Here is a 19,693-nt window from a genome sequence, read left to right on the forward strand (position 1 = left end):
GACAGTTACGGCTGAGTCAGCCATGCCGGACATTCCATAACTTACCGTGCTACCGAGAAATCGACAATTCAGCAAGCCTAAGGTGGGAATCCAGAGAGCGAGGCCACCACCGGCCGGCAAGGGGAAAGAGAACCAAAAGATCAGGGACTCACTTACTAGTCCTCTCACTAGGCCTCTTTTATCCTAGATGCCCCTTAGCCACCAATGGAATGATGGTCTAAGGTCAAATAGTCCCTGACTCCTTCGAGCCTTGCACCCTTTCGGCAAAGCGCAGGAAGGAGGAGTGGAGTGGAGAAATGCTCTAGCCTCAACCCTAGACTATTCCCGTCCGTCGATGTTCGCCATTCCGAACTTTTCCCATCGCCAGACTATCTGCCTGCCAAGTGTCAATGATGAACACCCGCACCCTGGCTTCTCGAGATTAGTTCAAAGCATTGTAGTTGTCATCGTAAGTGCCAAAGAGCTAAAAATCAGAATGGTCATAGAGGGTGAGGTCTGGGCCTTTCTGAGGTTGATGGGATCAAGTTGCTCCACCATCGCAATAACCCCATAGTTAACTTACATACCATGCCCATCCTTCATTCAAATGTTTCGAGCAGCAAATCTGCCTGCGGCACGTCAAATCTCCCCCTCTATACCACTCGGCCGGGATCCGTACTGATTTGGTAAATTGCACGTAAGAAGCCTAAGAAGCCTCTTTCTTCGGTTTGATTGTTTTCCCACGCCGGCCTGCCGTAACGGGAATTCAACCAGATGGTTTCTCAATGGTATGCAGCGTGCTGAATAGCGGTTCTAAGGCATGTTGACTGTCACGCGCGGAGACAAAACGCCAGCCTGTTAACAGCCCTAGGGTTGGCTGGTGCTTGATATCCAAACAAAGCCTCCGGACGCAGGTCGTTCTCGCAGCCTGCTCACTTTCACAGCACAAACCTGGGGGATCTCATGCCGGTATGAACACTCGAGGTAGTGGACCACGATCACGGTCTATTTTTGGCAGACAAACCCAGAAACAGCATCTGTACGGTTTGCAGGGCAACACCAGACGGGAAGAACGGGCAATACTTCGTGTGTTCACATCTGAGGAACTTCGATTCTTGTTCATCCGCTGAGAAATCAATTTCGTATGCTTGGGCTGGCAGTAACCAGCACGTTATCTCGGCACATGACCCGAACGGTTTGGACTTGGTGATGACAAACTGCCCTGTGAGTTCGGGTGGATAATGATACATGGGCTTGGTGGGAGAAGTCCTGAATTCACTGGAGGAAGCTTTTGTGTCTCGGTAACGTGCGCCCGGCATATCATTGTTTGTAAAAACCCCAAGGCAGAGCTTGAGAATCCCAATCTAGGGGGAGTACATCTCGTTCCCCACGCAGTGGGGAAAATGCCCTTGTATGTGAACCTTTGGTTGGGAAAACTAATTGTTTCTCAATAGCTGCACTGGTACCTAGGAAGGTAAGAAATTAAGAACTGCGGAAGTAAGGTCGCGTGAGCTATTCCGGTCGCAAGGGATCATAAATTTGCACAACTTCTATTCAGGCCCCGCGCACAAATCAGTCTCTCGTATGAGAAGAAAGAAGAAGACCATCGACACCGACGACGATAGTCGGACTGCTGAGGCGGGTTGTGGACCGGTCTAGATTGTGGGCAGAAACCTAAGGTACTGTAAGGATTTCCCTTCCTGGGCGAATCCGCAGGCGGTTCCGAATGGAGTAAGTTGCCGCTTTTTTCTCAACACCTCCCAATTTCCTGGTGTCGGCTACACCGGCATTACCACTAACATGCGTTTGCTTGGGGGGCCCATGCAGTATTGTATGGGGTACTAGCTATCATGTGTTTCATGTCGACTTAGACTTTAACAGGGGTTCTGGAGAAATGAACGACAAGGAAGTAGATTGCCAGTACAACTTCGATGGTCTACCGGTCTGGCTCGACGGAGATATATTTCCGTACAATACAACAATCAGCGAGTTCGACGACAGCGAGGCCTATCACCAGAGCTGCAGGCCCTTTATCCCCAACCATTCAAGGAGTAGGTTTAGTTTTACATTTGAGCATCTGCCGACATTCGTGGTATGATCTCTACTGTGAAATGGCGCATTCAAAGCGAGATGACAGAACCGATATAAGCTTGCTCGCCGTACCTAGATTTTCGACACACGGCAGAGCAGGCTGCGTGCTAGGAAACTGAAGAAGGATACGGGTTACAATAAACTGCAAAACTCATGGTCTACTACCAAGAAAAACATTGCGAAAGGCGATATGTAGAATGCGATTTCTTCAACAGCAGCGTTATCTCCAAAAATTACATCGTTGTCCACTTTTGACGTAGGCCCCCCCGGTATATATGCTCAATCGAATAAGACATCTCTACCAAGAAATGAAAACCTCGGCTGAGACAGGTAGGACATGCGTCTGTTGAGCTTTGTGTTTTTGTGACATGAACGTCCATCAGGGCTTAGGAATGTGCAGCGTCTTGCTGACCATTAGGCAGCCGTGGAGCACAAACAGGAGCACAAGAGGGTGGAATTCGAATGCCGTTCCTTGGGCTGCAAGACCCAACGGGAGATTGTCCTGTACCCAGTCCTTAGAGACACAATAGGCCATGAACGCGGCGATCGATAGGGTAGTTGGGATAGGAGTGCCCTCAAAGTACTTAGATTTGCCGCTTTTGTCCTTGGGAAGAACAGCTACGGTCACATTGAATCGTGCCAATCGAGTCAAGCCGCAGAGAACGAAGAACGTAAGGAAGAGGTGGTCGACAGGGGTGCGAATGCCCATGGCAAATGCTGCAGCGGCGGGTGCCATGCCGAAGGAGATCTGGAAGAGCACAGAAGCAGTTTATCAGCACCAACCCTCGAAGAACCAGAAGGAAGCGGCAACCATACCAAATCCGCCAAAGAGTCGAGCTCTTGTCCCATCAAGGACGATTTCTTCCTCCATCTAGCAATCTTGCCATCCATGAAATCGAAGAAAAGCCCGAAAGGCATAAATGTGAGAGCGGCCCAGAGAGAGGAGTAATCAGTGGGATCACCGAGACAATAGCGCATCGACGAAAACACAGACATCACTACTCAAAACTAGTCAGTATCAGGCTGCAGACTTCGGCGGACTGAGCTTGCCTCCACAAAATCCTAAAATCAACATAGGTTAGTTACATGGAGCGCAACGTGCTGGAAATAGGACGAGTTACCATTAAGTTCAGTCACAAGATCGGCGAGATGCAGAGCTCTGGTAGGTTATAGAACATGAGTATGTCACAACAAACACGAGCTCCAGAATCGGAAGTGCTAACCTGACCATGCTGAAATGTCCTGTCTCCGCCGAGAGAAGCATCTTCTGTTTTTCCTGTCCTGTAGATCGTGAGTAACCTACATCGCAGGCGGACTGACACCGGGATTGAGATACCTCCATCACTGGCAGATGAAACACCGCTGTTTTGAGACGTATTCGACGGCATGGTGGATGTCCTTCGAGACATGCTAAGACTGAAAGTGATTGAGAAATTGAGAAGCTTAAAGAAATCGTGGAATCGGCTGGGGGAGGCTTGAATATATGCGGAGGTTGTCCGTGGAGAATGAAAGGGGAATGATGCAATGAATGACCGGTTACCGATTGAACGAGTGTTGACAGGCGCACAGATTATTCTTTGACCGCTCATGCGTGGCTAGACGTCATTGCAAAGCGGTGCTGGCCGCGCCACACACAGCCACATTCTGCAGAATGTGCGCCACAAGAAGCCTGCGAGCTTGATTGATGTGGAATAGATTTTGCTCATGTAATCTATGTTCAGAACAACTGGGGTTATAGCTCAGTGGTAGAGCGCTCGCTTTGCATGCGAGAGGTCTGGGGTTCGATCCCCCATGACTCCATTTTTGGCGATCTTGAACCCTCCGCCCTATTCCAAGTCTCTTTACACTTGACTTGTTACAGCCGACACCGAGGCCAATGCTTTGTTGCACGACTGAATTTCGATTGCCAGAGGCGTTGTACCCCTCTGCCTCGGGCACCGACATGGCCGTACTCGATTGAGTCAAGGAGAATTGTACCTCAACCCAGACCCTCACATTGTCAGTCATCAGTCCTATGCTCTACCCGGTGAAATGCCACTACTTTTTACAAGGGCCAAAAAAGCAAGCCAACAATTAGTAGTCCTGGGGATTTAAGCTATACCAGGAGCAAAAAGGATTGGAGTCATGGGGGATCGAACCCCAGACCTCTCGCATGCAAAGCGAGCGCTCTACCACTGAGCTATAACCCCAGCTTAGTAATTGTGTCTCCTCAGCTGCGTACTTGAATGACTTGCGTTTAGCCGAGATCCAGCACCTCACAAGGAGGATTAGCAGTTGCACCACGCTTCGGGCACCTCAAGTGTCTTGCCTACCTCATTCGCCGTCTAGCGATGAGTAACAAGAGGCATAGGAACTAGCACAATCTTATGAATCTACGTACGCAGGAAAGCTCTAACATGACTTTCCCATAGCCGCCCTATTTGAGTCAAGGTGTCCAGCACAACATTGGCCCAGACAAAAAGTAAACAAGACAGATGCGGGACATGCAGATGCCCTCTTGTCCTAGGTGTATGTGTACTGCATGTCATACATGCGAGCAAAAATGGAGTCATGGGGGATCGAACCCCAGACCTCTCGCATGCAAAGCGAGCGCTCTACCACTGAGCTATAACCCCAGCTTAGTCATGGGGCTTCCCATCACAAGGCATTATGACTGCGGCATGGTATCTTAGGTTGAGATGTCTCATGGTAAGACCTATGAGAAAATGGGATCCTCCAAGGGAAATGAGATAGAATTAACAGGTATAATCATTGCAATATATGGATCTAACGACTGCATTGTGCTCACAGCCTTTGCACTCTGACAGGCAGCAATTTTTCGAGGATGCACAAGAATATAGAGACAAATAAATTCCTGCAAGAAGCTCCCGTTTTCCCGTAACGCCGTAATAAGACAGTACTTTAGGTCAGACAGACACTGTCTATCGTCGGAATCCACCGCTGCCACCACCCCTGGAGAAGCCACCGCGACCGCCACCGAAGCCACCACCACCGCCTCGAGAGAAACCACCACGACCACCACCGCGGCCACCACCACGACCACCGCCGAAACCACCACCGCCACCACGAGAGAATCCACCCCGACCACCTCCGCGAGGACCACCACGACCTCTAGCACCACCGCGGCCACCAGCGCCACCACGACCAGCGCCGCCAGCTCTCTTGGGCTTGGCCGCTCCTATACACAGCATTAGTATCGACAATCTGTTTGGACGTGCATATATTCAGAGTCATACCCGGTGGGGGCTTGGGCTTGGGAAGGAACTTCTCCAATGGGAGAAGCTTATCTCCGCCGATGTAGACCTTGTCACCAGCCTTGAAAGACGTCGCGACAATACCTTCCTGAGGCTTGACGGTGAAGTAGACCTGGTTGATGGGACCGAGAACCTCATCGACCTTGCCGATAGGAGTCTTGAAGCAAGTCACGTTAGTAATGACGCCATCTTAGACGCGATTGTCGGAGTGGATCGTACTTTGTTCTCGAGGTAGATGGGGGCGTTGAAGTAAGGAATCTTGGGGTTAATCGATTCGCAGACCATCTCGCCTTCGCAGGCATGCATGACAGTTCCCATCTCTAAGGAAGTCCATCAGTGACTAGGATCCAAATGTTTTGTGAAGATATATATTACCCAGGACTTGCGCCGGGGGTCCGACAGGCTGTTGGAAACCTCCGCGACCTATCCAGAGAAATTTTCGTTAGCACATCTTCCACGCGACAACCACTACTCCTAAGCTCTTCTGGCTCAAACTCACCACCCCGACCACCAAAGCTACCGCCACGATTGGCGCCCGTACCACGGCCCCGGAAAGACATGTTGTATTGCTGGGTGTTCTGATCGACCTGAATCCGGAGTCCGGAGAAGTTTTCAAATGGTGGGAAGCCTCGAAACGGTAAGTGTCGCTAGCCGCAAGGGCAGTTTTTACCCACGTGACTCACCGCCCGTGTCCCTCACTCTCGATTTCTGGAGTCATGATCGTCCGATTTCGATGCGGAAGAGTCCTCCCGCTGCCTGTTTACCTCTCTTAGATCGGTACACCTCTTCTCAGGTTGACATTCTGACGTTGCGGGCTACAATCATGGCTTCCGAGGGCCCCAAAGATTTGCCTGTCCGGCCTGGTGCCGACGCGAAACCTGCTGGTGAGTTAGAATCATGCCCCGCCAAATGTTATCAACGCCCCTCCTAATCGGGTTATAATTTAGGTGACGGTCTCCCCGATTTCATTGTCGAGCGTAACAACCTTTTCGAGGAGCTGTGGCAACAGTATCTTGAAGAGCTCAAGAACAAGCCCCACAACGACATCAATGTCACCATTGAGCTTGGTGATGGAAACACCACCAATGTTACCGCCAAGGCCTTCGAGACTACCCCCGCTCAGCTGTTGAAGAACGTCCCCAAGGAGTTGAGCGCCAGCGTTGTTATCGCGAAGGTGGATAAGGAGCTTTGGGATCTCGGTCGTCCGCTCGAGGGTGATTGTACCGTCTCCTATGTGCCCTTCGAGCACCCTGAGGGAAGAGAGGTTTTCTGGCACTCCAGCGCGCACACCCTGGGCGAGGCCTGCGAGTGCGAGTTCGGATGTCTTCTTTCCCACGGTCCCCCCACCCCTCAGGGTTTCTTCTACGATATGGCCATGCCCGATGGGTACGTCTGATCAGTCTCTTAAGATCGGTTTCATTCGCGCTGACTGCGGAGTAGTCGTGTTGTGAAGGAGAGCGACTGGTCGGCCTTGGACAGCAAAGCATCTCGCATCTTCAAGGAGAAACAAAGCTTCGACCGCTTGGAGGTCACCAAGGAGAACCTCAAGAAGATGTTCGCTTACAGCAAGTACAAGCTGCACTACATTGACAAGTTGGTGACAGGCGAGAAGAGCACAGTCTACCGTTGCGGTACCCTTGTCGATCTGTGCAGGGGTCCTCACATTCAGAGCACTGGCAAGATCAAGACATTCAAGATCATGCAGGTATGTTCGTTCACGGTGAAGCTTGCAGAGAAGGGAGCGCCCACTGACATTTCCCAGAACTCTTCAGCGTACTTCCTCGGCGACCAGACCAACGACTCTCTGCAGCGCATCCGTGGTGTCGCTTTCCCTGATAAGAAGCTGATGTCTGAGCACCTCAAGTTCCTCGAGGAGGCCGAGAAGCGCAATCACCTCAAGATCGGCAAGGAGCAGGAACTCTTTTTTTTCGACGAAGTCTCTCCTGGATGCGCTTTCCTTCTGCCCAACGGTACTAAGATTTTCAACGCCCTCCAGTCCCTTCTGCGCTCTGAGTACCGCAAGCGTGGTTACCAGGAGGTTCAGACCCCTAACATGTATGATGTTGGTATCTGGAAGACTTCTGGCCACTGGGCGCACTACAAGGATGACATGTTCAAGTTGGACGTTGAGAAGAGAGAATGGGCCCTGAAGCCCATGAACTGCCCCGGTCACTTCGTGCTTTTCGGTCACCGTGACCGCAGTTACCGCGAGCTTCCTCTGAGAATCGCGGATTTCGGTGTGCTGCACCGTAACGAGGCCTCCGGTGCTCTCAGTGGACTTACCCGTGTCCGCAAGTTCCAGCAAGATGATACCCACATTTTCTGTACCCAGGACCAGGTAAGGAATGAGCACAACTTTCCCCAGCACTTTACAATAGAACTAATGAGAAGTAGATCATGTCCGAAATCGAGGGTCTGTTCGATTTCCTGCAGTCCATCTACGGCCTCTTTGGGTTTACCTTCAAGCTCAAGCTCTCCACCCGTCCCGAGAAATACCTGGGTGAGCTTTCCACCTGGAACTATGCCGAAGAGCAGCTGAAGGCTGCTATGACCAAGTTCAAGGGCAGTGACTGGTACATCGACGAGGGTGATGGAGCTTTCTATGGCCCCAAGATTGATATCACCATCGCTGATGCCCTTAAGCGAGAGTTCCAGTGTGCCACCATCCAGCTTGACTACCAGGCTCCCATCAACTTCAAGCTCGAGTACATGACCAACGAGAAGACCCAGACTGCCCAGATGACTCAGGAGGAGCCCAAGGAGGGTGAGACCAAGTCCACCGAGCCTGGTCCCGGTCGCGCTCGCCCTGTTGTCATTCACCGCGCCATTATTGGCAGTTTCGAGCGTTTCCTCGGCATCTTGATTGAGCACTTTGGTGGCAAGTGGCCTTTCTGGATCAGCCCTCGCCAGATCTTGATCGTTCCGGTTATGCCCGCTGTCAACGACTACGTTGAGGAGTTGCAGCGGATTTTGCGCGCTGACAAGCTGAACGTTGACATTGACATCAGCGGCAACACCATGCAGAAGAAGATCCGTACCGGACAGCTGCAGCAGTACAACTTCATTTTCGGTATGTTCCCATGCTGCCTGCGCTTTTATATCTCTGAGCCAATGCTAACTCGTGATTCTAGTCGTCGGTGCGCAAGAGAAGGAGAGTCGCACGGTTAACATCCGTAACCGTGATGACCCAGCCACCCAAAACAAGGGCATTATGGTCCCTCTGGACGAGGCTCGCGAGAAGCTCCGTAGTTTGCGGAAGGAGCGCAGACTGGTCAACTCTTTGTAGAACGAGAATTGATACCATTCTGTTTGCTGGGAAAGTGGCTGCTTTACAGTTACAGAAATTCAAGAAATTCGTGGCGATATACCATATCTTTTAGATGCTAGCTCATATATAGAGCCCTCTGAGGAAAAGCGAAGATCACGATTTAAGAAGATGTGCTTCTAAAAAGTCAAGAGGTGATATTCCAGCAATGAGTTGAGTGTGTTCTTCAAAACGTATTTGTGGTACGAAGTAGGTGTTGATTGTTCAGTTCACTTTGTCGGATCCTTTTTCGGCTAAGCTCTCTATTCCGTCCCTAGTGAATGCTTAACTATGAGGCTGGCTAATCTAGTCAATGATAATGCAAACTGGCGGCATATCGGGACCGTGGGCTAACTGGTCATTCCTATAGCATTGCAAAAATTTTTCCATCACCCCAGCCCTGAAACCCAATTCCATCTGGATCCCTTTCTCTCCCTGAACTGAAGAGGCTATTAACATAGGCGTTGTTGATGCCCTGCTCGATTGATCATAAACCTAAACCTTGATCATAAATCTTCCAGTCGAAGCTCCACCCGAGCCCCTCCTTTCCGATGCCAACGTAAGCTTTTGAGGGCAGTTTCTCCCCCCCCCCCCCTTGGGGCAGTATTTGGTTTCGATTTCTTCTGCAAAAATACCCTCGTTCGTTCAGCAGTTCTGCCGCTCTACGGTGTCTTCTCCACACTTCCAGGGTAACATAGTGTGAAGTGATAATCGTCATGTTCAAGCGCCGATGATGTCTCGGTTCAATCGTCATCCCTCTCTGCTTATCGCGGCCGCGGTCCTCGCCGCATGCCTCTTCTTCCTCCTTTCTTCATCCCACGGGACCACCATCGATGAGCCCCTGTCTCAGAACGAATTGAACCAACCGCTGTCCTCTCCCAATGATGACGCAAATTCGTGCTCTGTGGACCTCGAACTCCTGCGGCAATATGTCACCAACCCTCTCTCGGTCGATTACGCGCGATTGGAGATTGCTGTGGACCAGTCGGACAATTTTACCGGCTACAGCGATGACCTGAATGTCAAATTCCCCAAATTTCGCACCGTATCTCTGGACGGAGATGCGCAGCGGGAAGACCTGTCTCCCGAAAGATGCACGCCCGCCGCGACCATCAAGGGGCCCCGGCCGCGTCCCCGTCCTGATGCATCGCACCTAATCTTCGGCGTCGCAACCTCGATGGATCGCCTCCTTGACTCTCTGGACGCCTTTGCGCATTGGGCCGGTGGCACAAATGCGCGGATTCTCGCCGTGGTGGACACCGCTGGCTCCGCTAAGAAGGAGGCCATGGCACGGGCGGAGGCATTGGGGATCCGTCTGATAATCCGGGAGAAGGAAGCAGAAGAACGCCTGGATCGATGGTTCTATCTGGTGCAGGATCTGTACAGACTGCGGGATGAGAAAACCCAATGGGTGGTTCTGATTGATGACGATACCTTCTTCCCTTCGATGCAGAGGCTAGTCGACCGTCTAGCCACGTACGATACGACGCAGCCTCTTTATGTCGGCAGCACGACGGAGGACTTGTTTCAACTATATAGTGGAGGACTGATGGCGTATGGCGGCGCTGGAATCTTCCTCTCGCTGCCTCTGGTTCAGCAGCTGCAGCCTTTCTTCGAGGAGTGCTATGTCTTCAAGAGTGGAGGCGACCGTATGCTTGCGCGGTGTATCTACGCGCATACGAACACGAAGCTTACCTGGGAAAGGGGCCTTTTCCAGGTCGATCTCCGCGGGGATGCGTCTGGGTTCTACGAGGCGGGTCGGGAGCAACCGCTCTCGGTACACCACTGGAAGTCCTGGTTCCAAGCCGATATGGTGGCTCTCAGTAAAGTGGCCAGCGTTGCCGGTGACGAAGCGTTGCTTCATAGGTGGCTTCTGCCCGGAGACTGGTACCTAGTGAACGGCTTTTCCGTGATTAAATACGCCACCATCTCGGACGACCCGATGCCCATGGAGCAAACGTGGGACGAGAGTAAGTATACGGGGCCGGATCCATTTACATTTAGTCTGGGGCCGCTTCGACGGAAGGATGAGAACAAGATCTCGTACCGCCTGCAGACTGCAGTATCAGAGCGCGAGCGGGTGCGACAGATTTACACGCGCGAGGTGGAGCCGGGGAGAGTAGAAGTGTTGGAAGTCGTCTGGGCCGTTGCTTCAACCAACAGCCACATTTAATGATGCGCAATTACGCCGATAGACCCGATAGACCCAATAGACCAGATTCATATCGTGGATGTGTCCTCAATAATCCTAAGCTACGACCATGCAATCTTACAATGAGCGGCCGTATCGCCGTGTATGATGCAGCGACTCGCCAATATGGAGCCATACTGAAGTGCACCAGCGAAGCTACTTCCTGTTAGGAACGGGAAGCCCGCAAAATTGGCAAAGTCTTCTTCCTGCATGGGCGCTGAAATCAATGCACAGGTGCCGCTGTTGCTACTTCTTACATGTGCAGCACAGTGCGCGCTTCGTAGGGCCAATCAGCGGAGCTGTCACATTCCAGCTTGTCTCCATCAGCCCCTCTCTGTGCAGCAGGCAGACTGGCGGTTATCTGTCTGCTGCAGCGGTCGGGTTCCCTGGTGGGTTTCAGGTCCTCAAGACTGGGTCCATCCATCGATCGAGACTAGCGAGAATGGGAGCATATCGTGGCCTCTCCCGGCCTGGGCTTTTTGGTCTACTCCGTAATGTCTACCCTTCCTTGGCGGGGCGTTCCGGACGGTTAACAATCAGTCAATCCTTGGTTCTGGGCTGCAGGTATGATCGCGGTTCAGTTTCTCCTGTGTGGAAAATGATCTCGTAATTGACGGGTGTGGCTTTGCTTTTCTTCGCTCAGATTGTTTGTTTGCTAGGTCTGAAGGGAGATTGAAAGAAAGACGATACTTAGAGGGAAAAGAAGCCCTACACTCCCAAAACTATTTGCTTTGAACCCCACCGGGTCGGAACAACTCGCCCTTCCCCTCTTTCCCCTTTGAGCCTCCCTTGTCTCGTTCGTTCGTCCTCCGTCTTCTCCTCCCGCCTTTCTCTGATTCATCTCTCTCTCTTCCCCTCTCTCTTTCTCCCTCTTTCCTCACTCTACATATCTCTATCTTGTCCCCTCGTTTGTGCCCCTTATTCACCTGTCTTGTACCGTCTTGCTCTGCTGCTAGTTCACAATGTCTGATCTGCAGGGCCGCAAGATCTTCAAGGTCTTCAACCAAGACTTTATTGTCGATGAGCGCTACAACGTCACCAAGGAGCTAGGACAGGGCGCATACGGTATTGTCTGGTATGTTGTGCAGCTTCTCAACCATCCGTGTCGCAAAACCAGGCAATGGAACTAACAAAGGACAGTGCTGCTACCAATGTGCAGACTGGTGAAGGTGTGGCCATTAAGAAAGTCACCAATGTTTTCAGCAAGAAGATTTTGGCCAAGCGTGCTCTGAGAGAAATCAAGCTGCTCCAGCACTTCAGAGGCCATCGTAATGTAAGCTCCCATCCTCCCGTTATCACGATCGCAGGGAGGTCGCTGACTCGAGCTTGTCGCAGATCACTTGCTTGTATGATATGGATATCCCCCGCCCCGACAATTTCAACGAGACCTATCTTTACGAAGGTGAGGCCCCCCACCCTCTGAGATCACCTGGAATAGCCGCTCACGCAACGCAACCTTTCTATAGAATTGATGGAGTGCGACTTGGCCGCTATCATTCGCTCCGGACAGCCCCTCACCGACGCCCACTTCCAATCCTTTATTTACCAGATTCTCTGCGGTCTCAAGTACATCCACTCGGCTAACGTGCTGCACCGCGATCTGAAACCCGGTAACTTGCTGGTCAATGCCGACTGCGAGCTCAAGATCTGTGATTTTGGTCTGGCTCGCGGATTCTCGATCGATCCAGAGGAGAATGCAGGATACATGACAGAATATGTCGCCACGCGCTGGTATCGTGCTCCGGAAATTATGCTGAGCTTCCAGAGTTATACCAAAGCTAGTAAGTGCTTCCTGAACCAGTCACATTGCACGTTCTGACTTTGATGATGTAGTCGATGTCTGGTCTGTTGGCTGTATCCTGGCTGAGCTGCTTGGAGGGCGTCCGTTCTTCAAGGGTCGCGATTATGTCGACCAGCTTAACCAGATCTTGCACTACTTGGGAACCCCCAACGAAGAGACCCTTAGCCGCATCGGTTCCCCACGAGCCCAGGAGTATGTGCGCAACCTTCCTTTCATGCCCAAGATCCCCTTCCAGCGCCTATTCCCCAACGCCAACCCGGACGCGCTCGACTTACTGGACCGCATGCTTGCGTTCGACCCCACGTCGCGCATCTCGGTCGAGGAGGCTCTGGAGCACCCGTATCTGCACATCTGGCACGACGCTTCAGACGAGCCCACGTGTCCCACCACCTTTGACTTCCACTTCGAGGTTGTTGACGATGTGGGTGAGATGCGGCACATGATCTACGACGAGGTTGTGCGCTTCCGCTCCACGGTGCGGCGGCAGTCGCAGGCGCAGGCCGCCGCGGCGCAACAACAGCAGGCCGCCCAGCAGACGAACGTGCCCATTCCTGAGAATCAGCAGGGCGGATGGAAGCAGGAGGAACCCAAGCCCCAGGAAGCGCTCGCCGCGGGCGGTGGCCATCATAACGATCTGGAATCGTCTTTGCAGCGTGGCATGGATGTGCAATGAGTGTGTGCGGTGCTGCCTGCGCTGAGCTGCCGGTATTACCATCAACGACTGTGCTTCCACGGGATCAAGTGAAGATGAAACATGAAACGATGCGAGAAGAGATTTAGTACGGGGCACGGTTGCTCCTCACGTAATATTTGTCGATTGCAGTTCGCTACAAACCAGACTCATCGACTTTCCCCGTTGCCGTTCTGGAAATGGCGGGCGTTTCCGGGACTATCATCTGCCCGAAAACATACTATGTCTATTACCTCCCACATTATAAAAATCTTCCGGTTCATGTCAAATTTACTATTATAAGATGCGAAAATAAAGCAAGAAACATCAATGCATGGTTACGGTGTGCCTCACCTCTGATACTCTTTGTGCCTTGGTGGCTTCGTGAGATGGGAAGTGCTTCAATAGCCGACTCGGTGCCCCAAGAGATTGTATCTATACTTTTACATGAATGCCGTGGTTATAGAACTGGCAGCTGTTTGTGGCGGATCAGGTTCTTGCTTGGCCGACATAATAATTGTTGTTGTTGAAAAAAATCCTTGGTAAGATTCCCTCATATTCATCAGTCATAAGTACTATTGGTATTCTACTATACTATACACATCAGCCACAACCTGGCCTTCCACCAAACCACTGATTACTTCACGTGAAAGCAATCAAATCCACCTTCCAAGCCGGAGTCAATATCATCCAAATAGTTCGCCCAACCCCTAAAAACTGACATTCCATGGTCAAAATCGGTAAGATGACACAGATACACAGAGACTGTTTAGATTCAAAAAGCATGGAGATGACAAGTCATAAGAACCCAATTGGAGTATTCCCAGGCGGGAGAGGGGGGCGGGGCGGAAGAGGACGAGGGGTGGTTGACTGCAACCCGCCCCGGGGCCCCGTCCAGTCCCCGTTCCCGGGCCCCCGGCGAATCTCGAAGCTCAATAATAATACCCCCGCCACCAGACCGCCATGCAGGCGGCGACAACCAGGTCCAGCATCTTGATGCCTTCGTCCTCAATGACCAACTTCCCGAGCTTGGCGGACTTACCGCGCATGCCTCCACCGGCGCGTTCGCGAGCCAGAGAGAAATCCAGCCGCTCGTCTTCGCTGGCGCGGCGGTGGTGCAGGAGGGTTTCCCTTTTCTTGACGTGGTGGGGGTCGTCGAATGGGTCCCCCGCGCCGCTGCTGGTGCTGCTAGCTGATGGGTTGCGGGTATGTTGTTGTTTGTGGTAGTGCTGTTTGGGCGGGTGATCTCCTACGTTCGCAGCGCTGGTTCCTATACTCGAGGTACTAGCGCCGGAGCGAGCACGGGGACGAGTGTAGGTGTTTGGGTTGAGGAATTGCGCGAGGGAGTTGCGTTTGGAGGTTGTCGAAGTAGCGGAGGTCGGGGTTTGTGGAGAGGCGAGGTAGCTAGGTTCACCGGGCGGGGTAAATTGTTGGGGGTTGGAGAGGTCGCGGAAGGGGGTGGTTTGACTGAGGGCAAAGGGGGAGTGATGGGACGGACCCGGTGGTTGATGGATGTGACCGGCCTGGAAGGGCGTGTTGAAGCGGATTTCAGCAACGGTGACAGCGGGGGACTCGGGTTGTTGGGCGGCCGAGGTAGAAGAGGGAAAGGGGTTAGGATGGCTGTCGTTGCTTCGGCTATGAGAGTGATGCGGGGCCCCGTGCGTGGGAATCATATGCTTGCATTTCAGGCTGCGGCCGTTGACGCTGGTTGAGAAAGTGCAGATGCCGTTCCATGGAGATGTGAATGTGTAGTAGCCGCTCTTGAGCTTGGACATGCCCGAATGCAGTGCCTTGGACGGACTGCCGCTTCCACCATGGTCAGGCGCCGCACGGTTCAAGTCCAGAGAGCCTCCTCGGGGCTCGTCTTGGAAATATGGCCGAGAAACGCAGAGCTTGCGGCGGAATCGCCGAGGTTGTGAAGGGTTGTTCACCCCGGACGTAGGATTGGGACTGGGAATGGGGTCCATGAAGCCCGGTGGAATCGAAGCCGGAAGCTTGAAGGATGCCAGCGACGGCGGTCGTCCGTTAGCTTTGGAAAGGTTCACTCCCAAACTGGCAAGAGAGAAGGGCTCGTCCTGCGCTAAGAATCGATTGTAACCCGGAGTAGAGATCTCGATGTCAAATGCGCTACCATCTAGGCGTGGAGTGGAGATTGTCGCAACATTCCACTGACTGCCATGTGTTGGATCGCGCCGAATCACGGTGATGTGAAATCCGGGGATGTCACGGGGTGGTTGATGCTCCTGCGGTCTCCGACTTGGAGAGTGCCCTGGACTCCGTGCGGGCGATCCCTGAAAGGAATGCGAGGGACTGCCATGTGCAGAATGAGGCCGGATCTCAGGTCGCATCCGAGGACGTCTAGTGTCTAAGCTATTGCGATTGGACGGCAACGCCTCGTACTTCTCCTTCCAGCTTTCCTGGCCACGAGATATGTACCCCGACAACGCCGCGCTCCACCGATTAGGTCTCCTCGCCTGACCAGTGTCACCGGCTGCAGGCTCCCCTTGCGGGGCAGCAGGAAGCTGCGTATGTGGATGCATATTCTCCACCGTGGACGTGCAATCTCCATAAGGATTTCTAGTAGCGAGCTGCAGGATGCTTTCGCGATCATCAAGTGACAGGTGGGGCGGGGGTGTAGGTAGCGAGGGTTCTCCAGGTGTAGTGCCTTGAAAGCTAGGACGAAAGGGAAGATACGGACGTTGTAGGGTATTCGGTGTCTGTGACGGGGACTGATCTTCTTGCGACTGCCATGAGGTTGGGAGAGGACGAGCTGAAAGAGGAGGCGATGCGACAGCGGCTTCTAGCTTGGGCGAGGCCGCCGCATTCGCACCACCTGGCACAGGCTTGCGCCGAACGTTGTTCAGTCGCACCAGATGCGGTGGGCTTGCAAGAGGTGCATCTGGATCATCCTCCTGGGTTTCCTTGCGCTTCCTTGCCTCCTCTGCGCGCTCCTGCTCATATTCCTGGAGAAGGGCCTCGTCTTCGGGAGTGGCGACGTGCAGATAATAGAGGGAGGCATTGATGGCCTCTGCGGAGACACTCGATTTGGTCGGGGGTTTCAAAGGAGTGAGGAAAACATCTAGAATGGTCCAAGTCAAGAACGGCAGTCAGCAGGCGAAGCGGATTAAGGGAAGATAGGTGGTTGGGGTAGCACTACTAGCCTCCACTGCAGGCGACTGATAGTGCGGGGTATGCTGCGGAGTCATGCAGAGCAACTAGTGGCAGTGACAATGTATACACACCTCTACTACCGGGCACACGCACGATGTACAGGACCAGGGGATCCAACTTCTTTTGCGCTGGGTTGCGGGGGTAGGCGGGAGGATTCGAGGCGATGGCAGTGATTGAGGATAGTGAGCGAGCCTCGACGGGCGCTCGAGGCAGCCCCGAAACAGCCTCTCCGTCCCCCGCGGCGTCGACCTTCGGCATGGAACGTGAAGGGAAAGTTTCAGAGGCAGAATGACCCTGCACAGGTATTTGTGCGCTTCAAAGAATAAGGACGATAGAGGCCAAATAACGAAAGAGTTAGGCCAGAAGAAGGCGAAGAACGAGGAGAAGAAGAAGAAGAAGAAGAAGGAGGAGGAGGAGGAGGAGGCTGGGAGACAAACAAACAAGAGGCGCGGAGAAGCCGAAGAGAGCGCCAAGAAGAAGTGTCGATCGTCATCGGGCAGCCATACGAGAGATACGGGGCGTGGGATCCGGGAAATACCTAAGTTGAGTTGAAATGACTGAGAGGGTTGACTCAAGTGAAGGTGGACTGGATTTTGTTCAAGAAGCAAGGAAAAAATAAAGCAAGTGGTTGGTGGTTGAAGTTGTTTGGTTGCCTGGCAGCCCCTCGTCGATTCTATTTTCAACTACTTCCGTAAGTACCGGCAATAATTCAAGGACCACAGCTACTTTGATTTATTCCCCAGTCAGGCAAGTCTCGTCAATTTGAGATTAATGGCAGATAGGTGATTGGTATCTCGCTAACGATATATCTCCACAAGAAGAAAAAGAGAAAAGACAAAAGTCCCTGAACTACACAGTCCCAAATCCCATTAATCATTCCCCATTTGTCCATCCAAACTTCCCAGTAGATACAACCAGGAAGGTCAAGTCGTAAGAATGCCGAGGAGATGACAGGCAGTCAGACAGAAAGATAGAAAGAAAGAAAGAAAGAAAGAAAGAAAGAAAGAAAGAAAGAAAGAAAGAAAGAAAGAAAGAAAGAAAAGTGAAATGAAAAGACAGACAGCACCTCTGATAACGCCAATGCTCCTTCCAGATGTATAATACCCGTGTGCAGTCTCCTTGACCATAGACTCCAAGATGGCTGTCTAGACCACTGTTTCCGATCGCTCGCCTGTCGCAATGATCGGCACATTGAGCCCGCGCTCGGGGCTCTGCAGCACAAGCTGCTCGTGGCGTCGCGCTCGCAGGAAATCACTGATGGCCCGGATCAGGATAAACCAACCCACAATCATCAGGACATAAGATATCCACTCGCTCGTAGTTATGCCAGACATCCCTCCACCGCCTCCTTCACCACCCGCGCTGCCGTCGACATTATTAGGGTCAAAACTGTGGCTGTTTGGATCGGGAGGCGTGACATATTCAGCCCCGCCCTCATCCGACCCCTTTGACTCGTTGCCACCCTTCATGTAAAAGCCGTATTGCACCAGTGTCAGACCGAGACCAGCCCGGCTACCATTCTTGGCCGCATGTGTGGTGTGAAGTAGATAAGTCAGAAGGAAGCCGACCAGCTGGAAAGACATGGAGATCATAGCATTCCAGACGAACGAGAAGATCGAGCCGACCGGCAGCCCGTCCACAAAAACCTCGTCCGAAGAGATACCAGGGGCCAAGATCGTCGTCTCCCAGTATGGTGGAGTGGCGTCAGCCGCCGCTTCTTCGTAAGACTAATCATTTAAAAATTAGTACATTAATCCTCCCGTATCGACTGGAAGCCGAGATTACAAATCACATACCGGTGGTAAATCTTCGTTCTTCTCCCCACGCTCAGGCTTGGCAGCCAAATTAGCAAATACACCGTCGTTCGCCGAGGTAATGACTCGGCTTGCTCCAGAGCTTGGGGCACTGAAGGACGGCAGAATAGTCGGTCGTCGCTGGATGCCGGCACTGCGAGTCTCCTCGGAGGACACCTCGGAACCACCGCCTGCCCGGCCAGACGAAGACGCCGCTGCCGCGGTGCTGTGATTGTCCGCCATCGCCCACGGTTCTGGCTGGGCTCGCATTAGCCGCTGGCGGTCGTCAGGCTCGTCATCGGGTTCTGAGTCGCTGCCTTCTCCGAAGGCATCGGCTAGGGTCTGATCGGCATCGTGTTGGCGAGGGTCATCATTGTTCAGAAGGCGTCGAGAAGAGAAAGAGGAAGAGCGAGAACGAAAGGAGGGGGGAGGAGAGTTTGGGATCGGACTGGGTCGGAGAGGGATGGACGATTGAGATTGAAGGTGGTCGTCCTCATCATGGGCATTAACCTGCATTTGGGACCGATCGCGTCAGTACATTTGATCTCGCGACAAGTATAAACTAAGCAAACCAAGTAAGCACAGCAAAGCCGCTGTCGCCTTTATATCAATATCTCGAAGGGAAAATCGTAGACATACCCTTTGATAACGCTGCGAGCTCATGATGAGCGGAGCGAGCGGAGTAACCGGATCGGAAGGGAAAAGAAGGAATGAAACACAGTCAAAACCAACACCGGGCTTGAGATAAAGAGATCGACAAAGAAGACAGGAGGAAAGGGAGAGAATAGCCCAGGAGAGGGTGGGGAAGAAGAGCGGGTGGAAGATGGAAGGCGAGTTGAGTGTGGAATGGAAGGAGATGATCGGGGATGACGAGGAGACAGGCGTGAGGCATTCAGGCACCGAGGGGTGGGTGGGTGGCGCAAGGCTGTGGGGGCCTTAGGCAGAAGCCAATGATGGGGGTTTCCAAGAGCATCCAAGTAGACACCAGTGGTTCGTTACACCACATAGTCCAGAACATCCATGCTGTGACCGACTACCTGTGGCAGCAGTTCTCCGGAGTTGACTGATGCAGTGATATCTTCCTGACTCGTGAAAATAGATCACCTGCCCCACAGACGTAACTCAGAGCCCACAAGCGAGATCACTGAGGGGATACTGTACTGCACACTCGGCTATAAACGTCAAGTAGATGTATGGCGACCGACTGACGACCATGGCATCCAAACCACTTTGATGCAAGAGATACTATACTCAATTTGGGCTTACGTTCTCGACACCGCGGTCATGTCTCTGCTTCTATTGTCTCAACCATGATTCAACACGATTCCCAGATACATTCCCGTGCAGTTGGCAGTAGAACGATAAGACCTACTGGCTTCCAAGACATGAACGATCAGTCCGAGACAACAAAGCAAGACCTCACATAGACCCCAAAGATC

General features: G+C 52.6%; 6 protein-coding genes and 3 non-coding genes across 9 annotated transcripts; 4 read left to right on the forward strand and 5 right to left on the reverse strand.

Annotated features, from left to right (window-relative positions):
* Positions 1-2,449: 2,449 nt before the first annotated feature.
* Positions 2,450-5,884, reverse strand: BP01DRAFT_293187 (Gar1-domain-containing protein; the record flags this gene model as incomplete). The annotated part of the gene is made up of 10 exons (XM_025571726.1): positions 2,450-2,818; positions 2,887-3,071; positions 3,192-3,229; positions 3,294-3,351; positions 3,407-3,486; positions 4,009-4,021; positions 5,102-5,245; positions 5,307-5,481; positions 5,544-5,644; positions 5,824-5,884. 10 exons carry the CDS (start codon positions 5,882-5,884, stop codon positions 2,450-2,452), a joined length of 1,224 nt encoding a protein of 407 aa, XP_025432783.1.
* Positions 3,799-3,870, forward strand: BP01DRAFT_t94. Its single transcript has one exon. It is a non-coding gene; the product is annotated as a tRNA-Ala (tRNA).
* On the reverse strand, positions 4,188-4,259 carry BP01DRAFT_t103. The gene has a single exon. It is a non-coding gene; the product is annotated as a tRNA-Ala (tRNA).
* On the reverse strand, positions 4,614-4,685 carry BP01DRAFT_t102. The gene has a single exon. It is a non-coding gene; the product is annotated as a tRNA-Ala (tRNA).
* Positions 5,885-6,147: 263 nt separating the features above from the next.
* On the forward strand, positions 6,148-8,796 carry BP01DRAFT_337194 (threonine--tRNA ligase THS1; the record flags this gene model as incomplete). Its single annotated transcript, XM_025573274.1, has 6 exons — positions 6,148-6,208; positions 6,272-6,710; positions 6,765-7,029; positions 7,087-7,662; positions 7,719-8,394; positions 8,456-8,796. 6 exons carry the CDS (start codon positions 6,148-6,150, stop codon positions 8,608-8,610), a joined length of 2,172 nt encoding a protein of 723 aa, XP_025432784.1. The 3' UTR covers positions 8,611-8,796.
* Positions 8,797-9,234: 438 nt separating this feature from the next.
* Positions 9,235-10,846, forward strand: BP01DRAFT_355203 (glycosyltransferase family 31 protein). Its single transcript, XM_025574628.1, has one exon. It carries the CDS (start codon positions 9,362-9,364, stop codon positions 10,799-10,801), a length of 1,440 nt encoding a protein of 479 aa, XP_025432785.1. The 5' UTR covers positions 9,235-9,361; the 3' UTR covers positions 10,802-10,846.
* Positions 10,847-11,668: 822 nt separating this feature from the next.
* On the forward strand, positions 11,669-13,392 carry mpkA (mitogen-activated serine/threonine-protein kinase SLT2). Its single transcript, XM_025571246.1, has 5 exons — positions 11,669-11,894; positions 11,960-12,092; positions 12,155-12,221; positions 12,286-12,600; positions 12,653-13,392. The coding sequence occupies exons 1-5, from the start codon at positions 11,782-11,784 to the stop codon at positions 13,291-13,293; spliced, it is 1,269 nt and encodes a 422-aa protein (XP_025432786.1). The 5' UTR covers positions 11,669-11,781; the 3' UTR covers positions 13,294-13,392.
* Positions 13,393-13,850: 458 nt separating this feature from the next.
* Positions 13,851-17,091, reverse strand: BP01DRAFT_337203 (uncharacterized protein). The gene is made up of 2 exons (XM_025573275.1): positions 16,533-17,091; positions 13,851-16,369 (listed from the first exon to the last, which is right to left on the reverse strand). Exons 1-2 carry the CDS (start codon positions 16,717-16,719, stop codon positions 14,223-14,225), a joined length of 2,334 nt encoding a protein of 777 aa, XP_025432787.1. The 5' UTR covers positions 16,720-17,091; the 3' UTR covers positions 13,851-14,222.
* A 109-nt stretch (positions 17,092-17,200) lies between these two features.
* BP01DRAFT_414749 (metal homeostatis BSD2 family protein) lies at positions 17,201-19,100 on the reverse strand. The gene is made up of 3 exons (XM_025579078.1): positions 18,894-19,100; positions 18,258-18,764; positions 17,201-18,188 (listed from the first exon to the last, which is right to left on the reverse strand). The coding sequence occupies exons 1-3, from the start codon at positions 18,915-18,917 to the stop codon at positions 17,607-17,609; spliced, it is 1,113 nt and encodes a 370-aa protein (XP_025432788.1). The 5' UTR covers positions 18,918-19,100; the 3' UTR covers positions 17,201-17,606.
* Positions 19,101-19,693: the final 593 nt, after the last annotated feature.

The sequence above is a fragment of the Aspergillus saccharolyticus genome, assembly GCF_003184585.1.
Source record: "Aspergillus saccharolyticus JOP 1030-1 unplaced genomic scaffold BP01scaffold_9, whole genome shotgun sequence".
Lineage (NCBI taxonomy): Eukaryota > Fungi > Ascomycota > Eurotiomycetes > Eurotiales > Aspergillaceae > Aspergillus > Aspergillus saccharolyticus.

What these genes read in the sequence shown, in the direction of transcription:
- BP01DRAFT_355203 (XM_025574628.1), top strand. Translation starts at nt 9,362, where the DNA reads ATGTCTCGGTTCAATCGTCATCCCTCTCTGCTTATCGCGGCCGCGGTC.
- BP01DRAFT_414749 (XM_025579078.1), bottom strand. Translation starts at nt 18,917, where the DNA reads ATGAGCTCGCAGCGTTATCAAAGG. An exon ending in GCTCGCAGCGTTATCAAAGG is followed by an intron (nt 18,765 to 18,893) that starts GTATGTCTACGA and finishes TCCCAAATGCAG; the next exon opens with GTTAATGCCCATGATGAGGA. An exon ending in AGAACGAAGATTTACCACCG is followed by an intron (nt 18,189 to 18,257) that starts GTATGTGATTTG and finishes TTAAATGATTAG; the next exon opens with TCTTACGAAGAAGCGGCGGC.
- BP01DRAFT_337203 (XM_025573275.1), bottom strand. Translation starts at nt 16,719, where the DNA reads ATGCCGAAGGTCGACGCCGCGGGGGACGGAGAGGCTGTTTCGGGGCTG. An exon ending in GCGTGTGCCCGGTAGTAGAG is followed by an intron (nt 16,370 to 16,532) that starts GTGTGTATACAT and finishes GGACCATTCTAG; the next exon opens with ATGTTTTCCTCACTCCTTTG.
- mpkA (XM_025571246.1), top strand. Translation starts at nt 11,782, where the DNA reads ATGTCTGATCTGCAGGGCCGCAAGATCTTCAAGGTCTTCAACCAAGAC. An exon ending in CGAGACCTATCTTTACGAAG is followed by an intron (nt 12,222 to 12,285) that starts GTGAGGCCCCCC and finishes ACCTTTCTATAG; the next exon opens with AATTGATGGAGTGCGACTTG. An exon ending in CCAGAGTTATACCAAAGCTA is followed by an intron (nt 12,601 to 12,652) that starts GTAAGTGCTTCC and finishes TTGATGATGTAG; the next exon opens with TCGATGTCTGGTCTGTTGGC.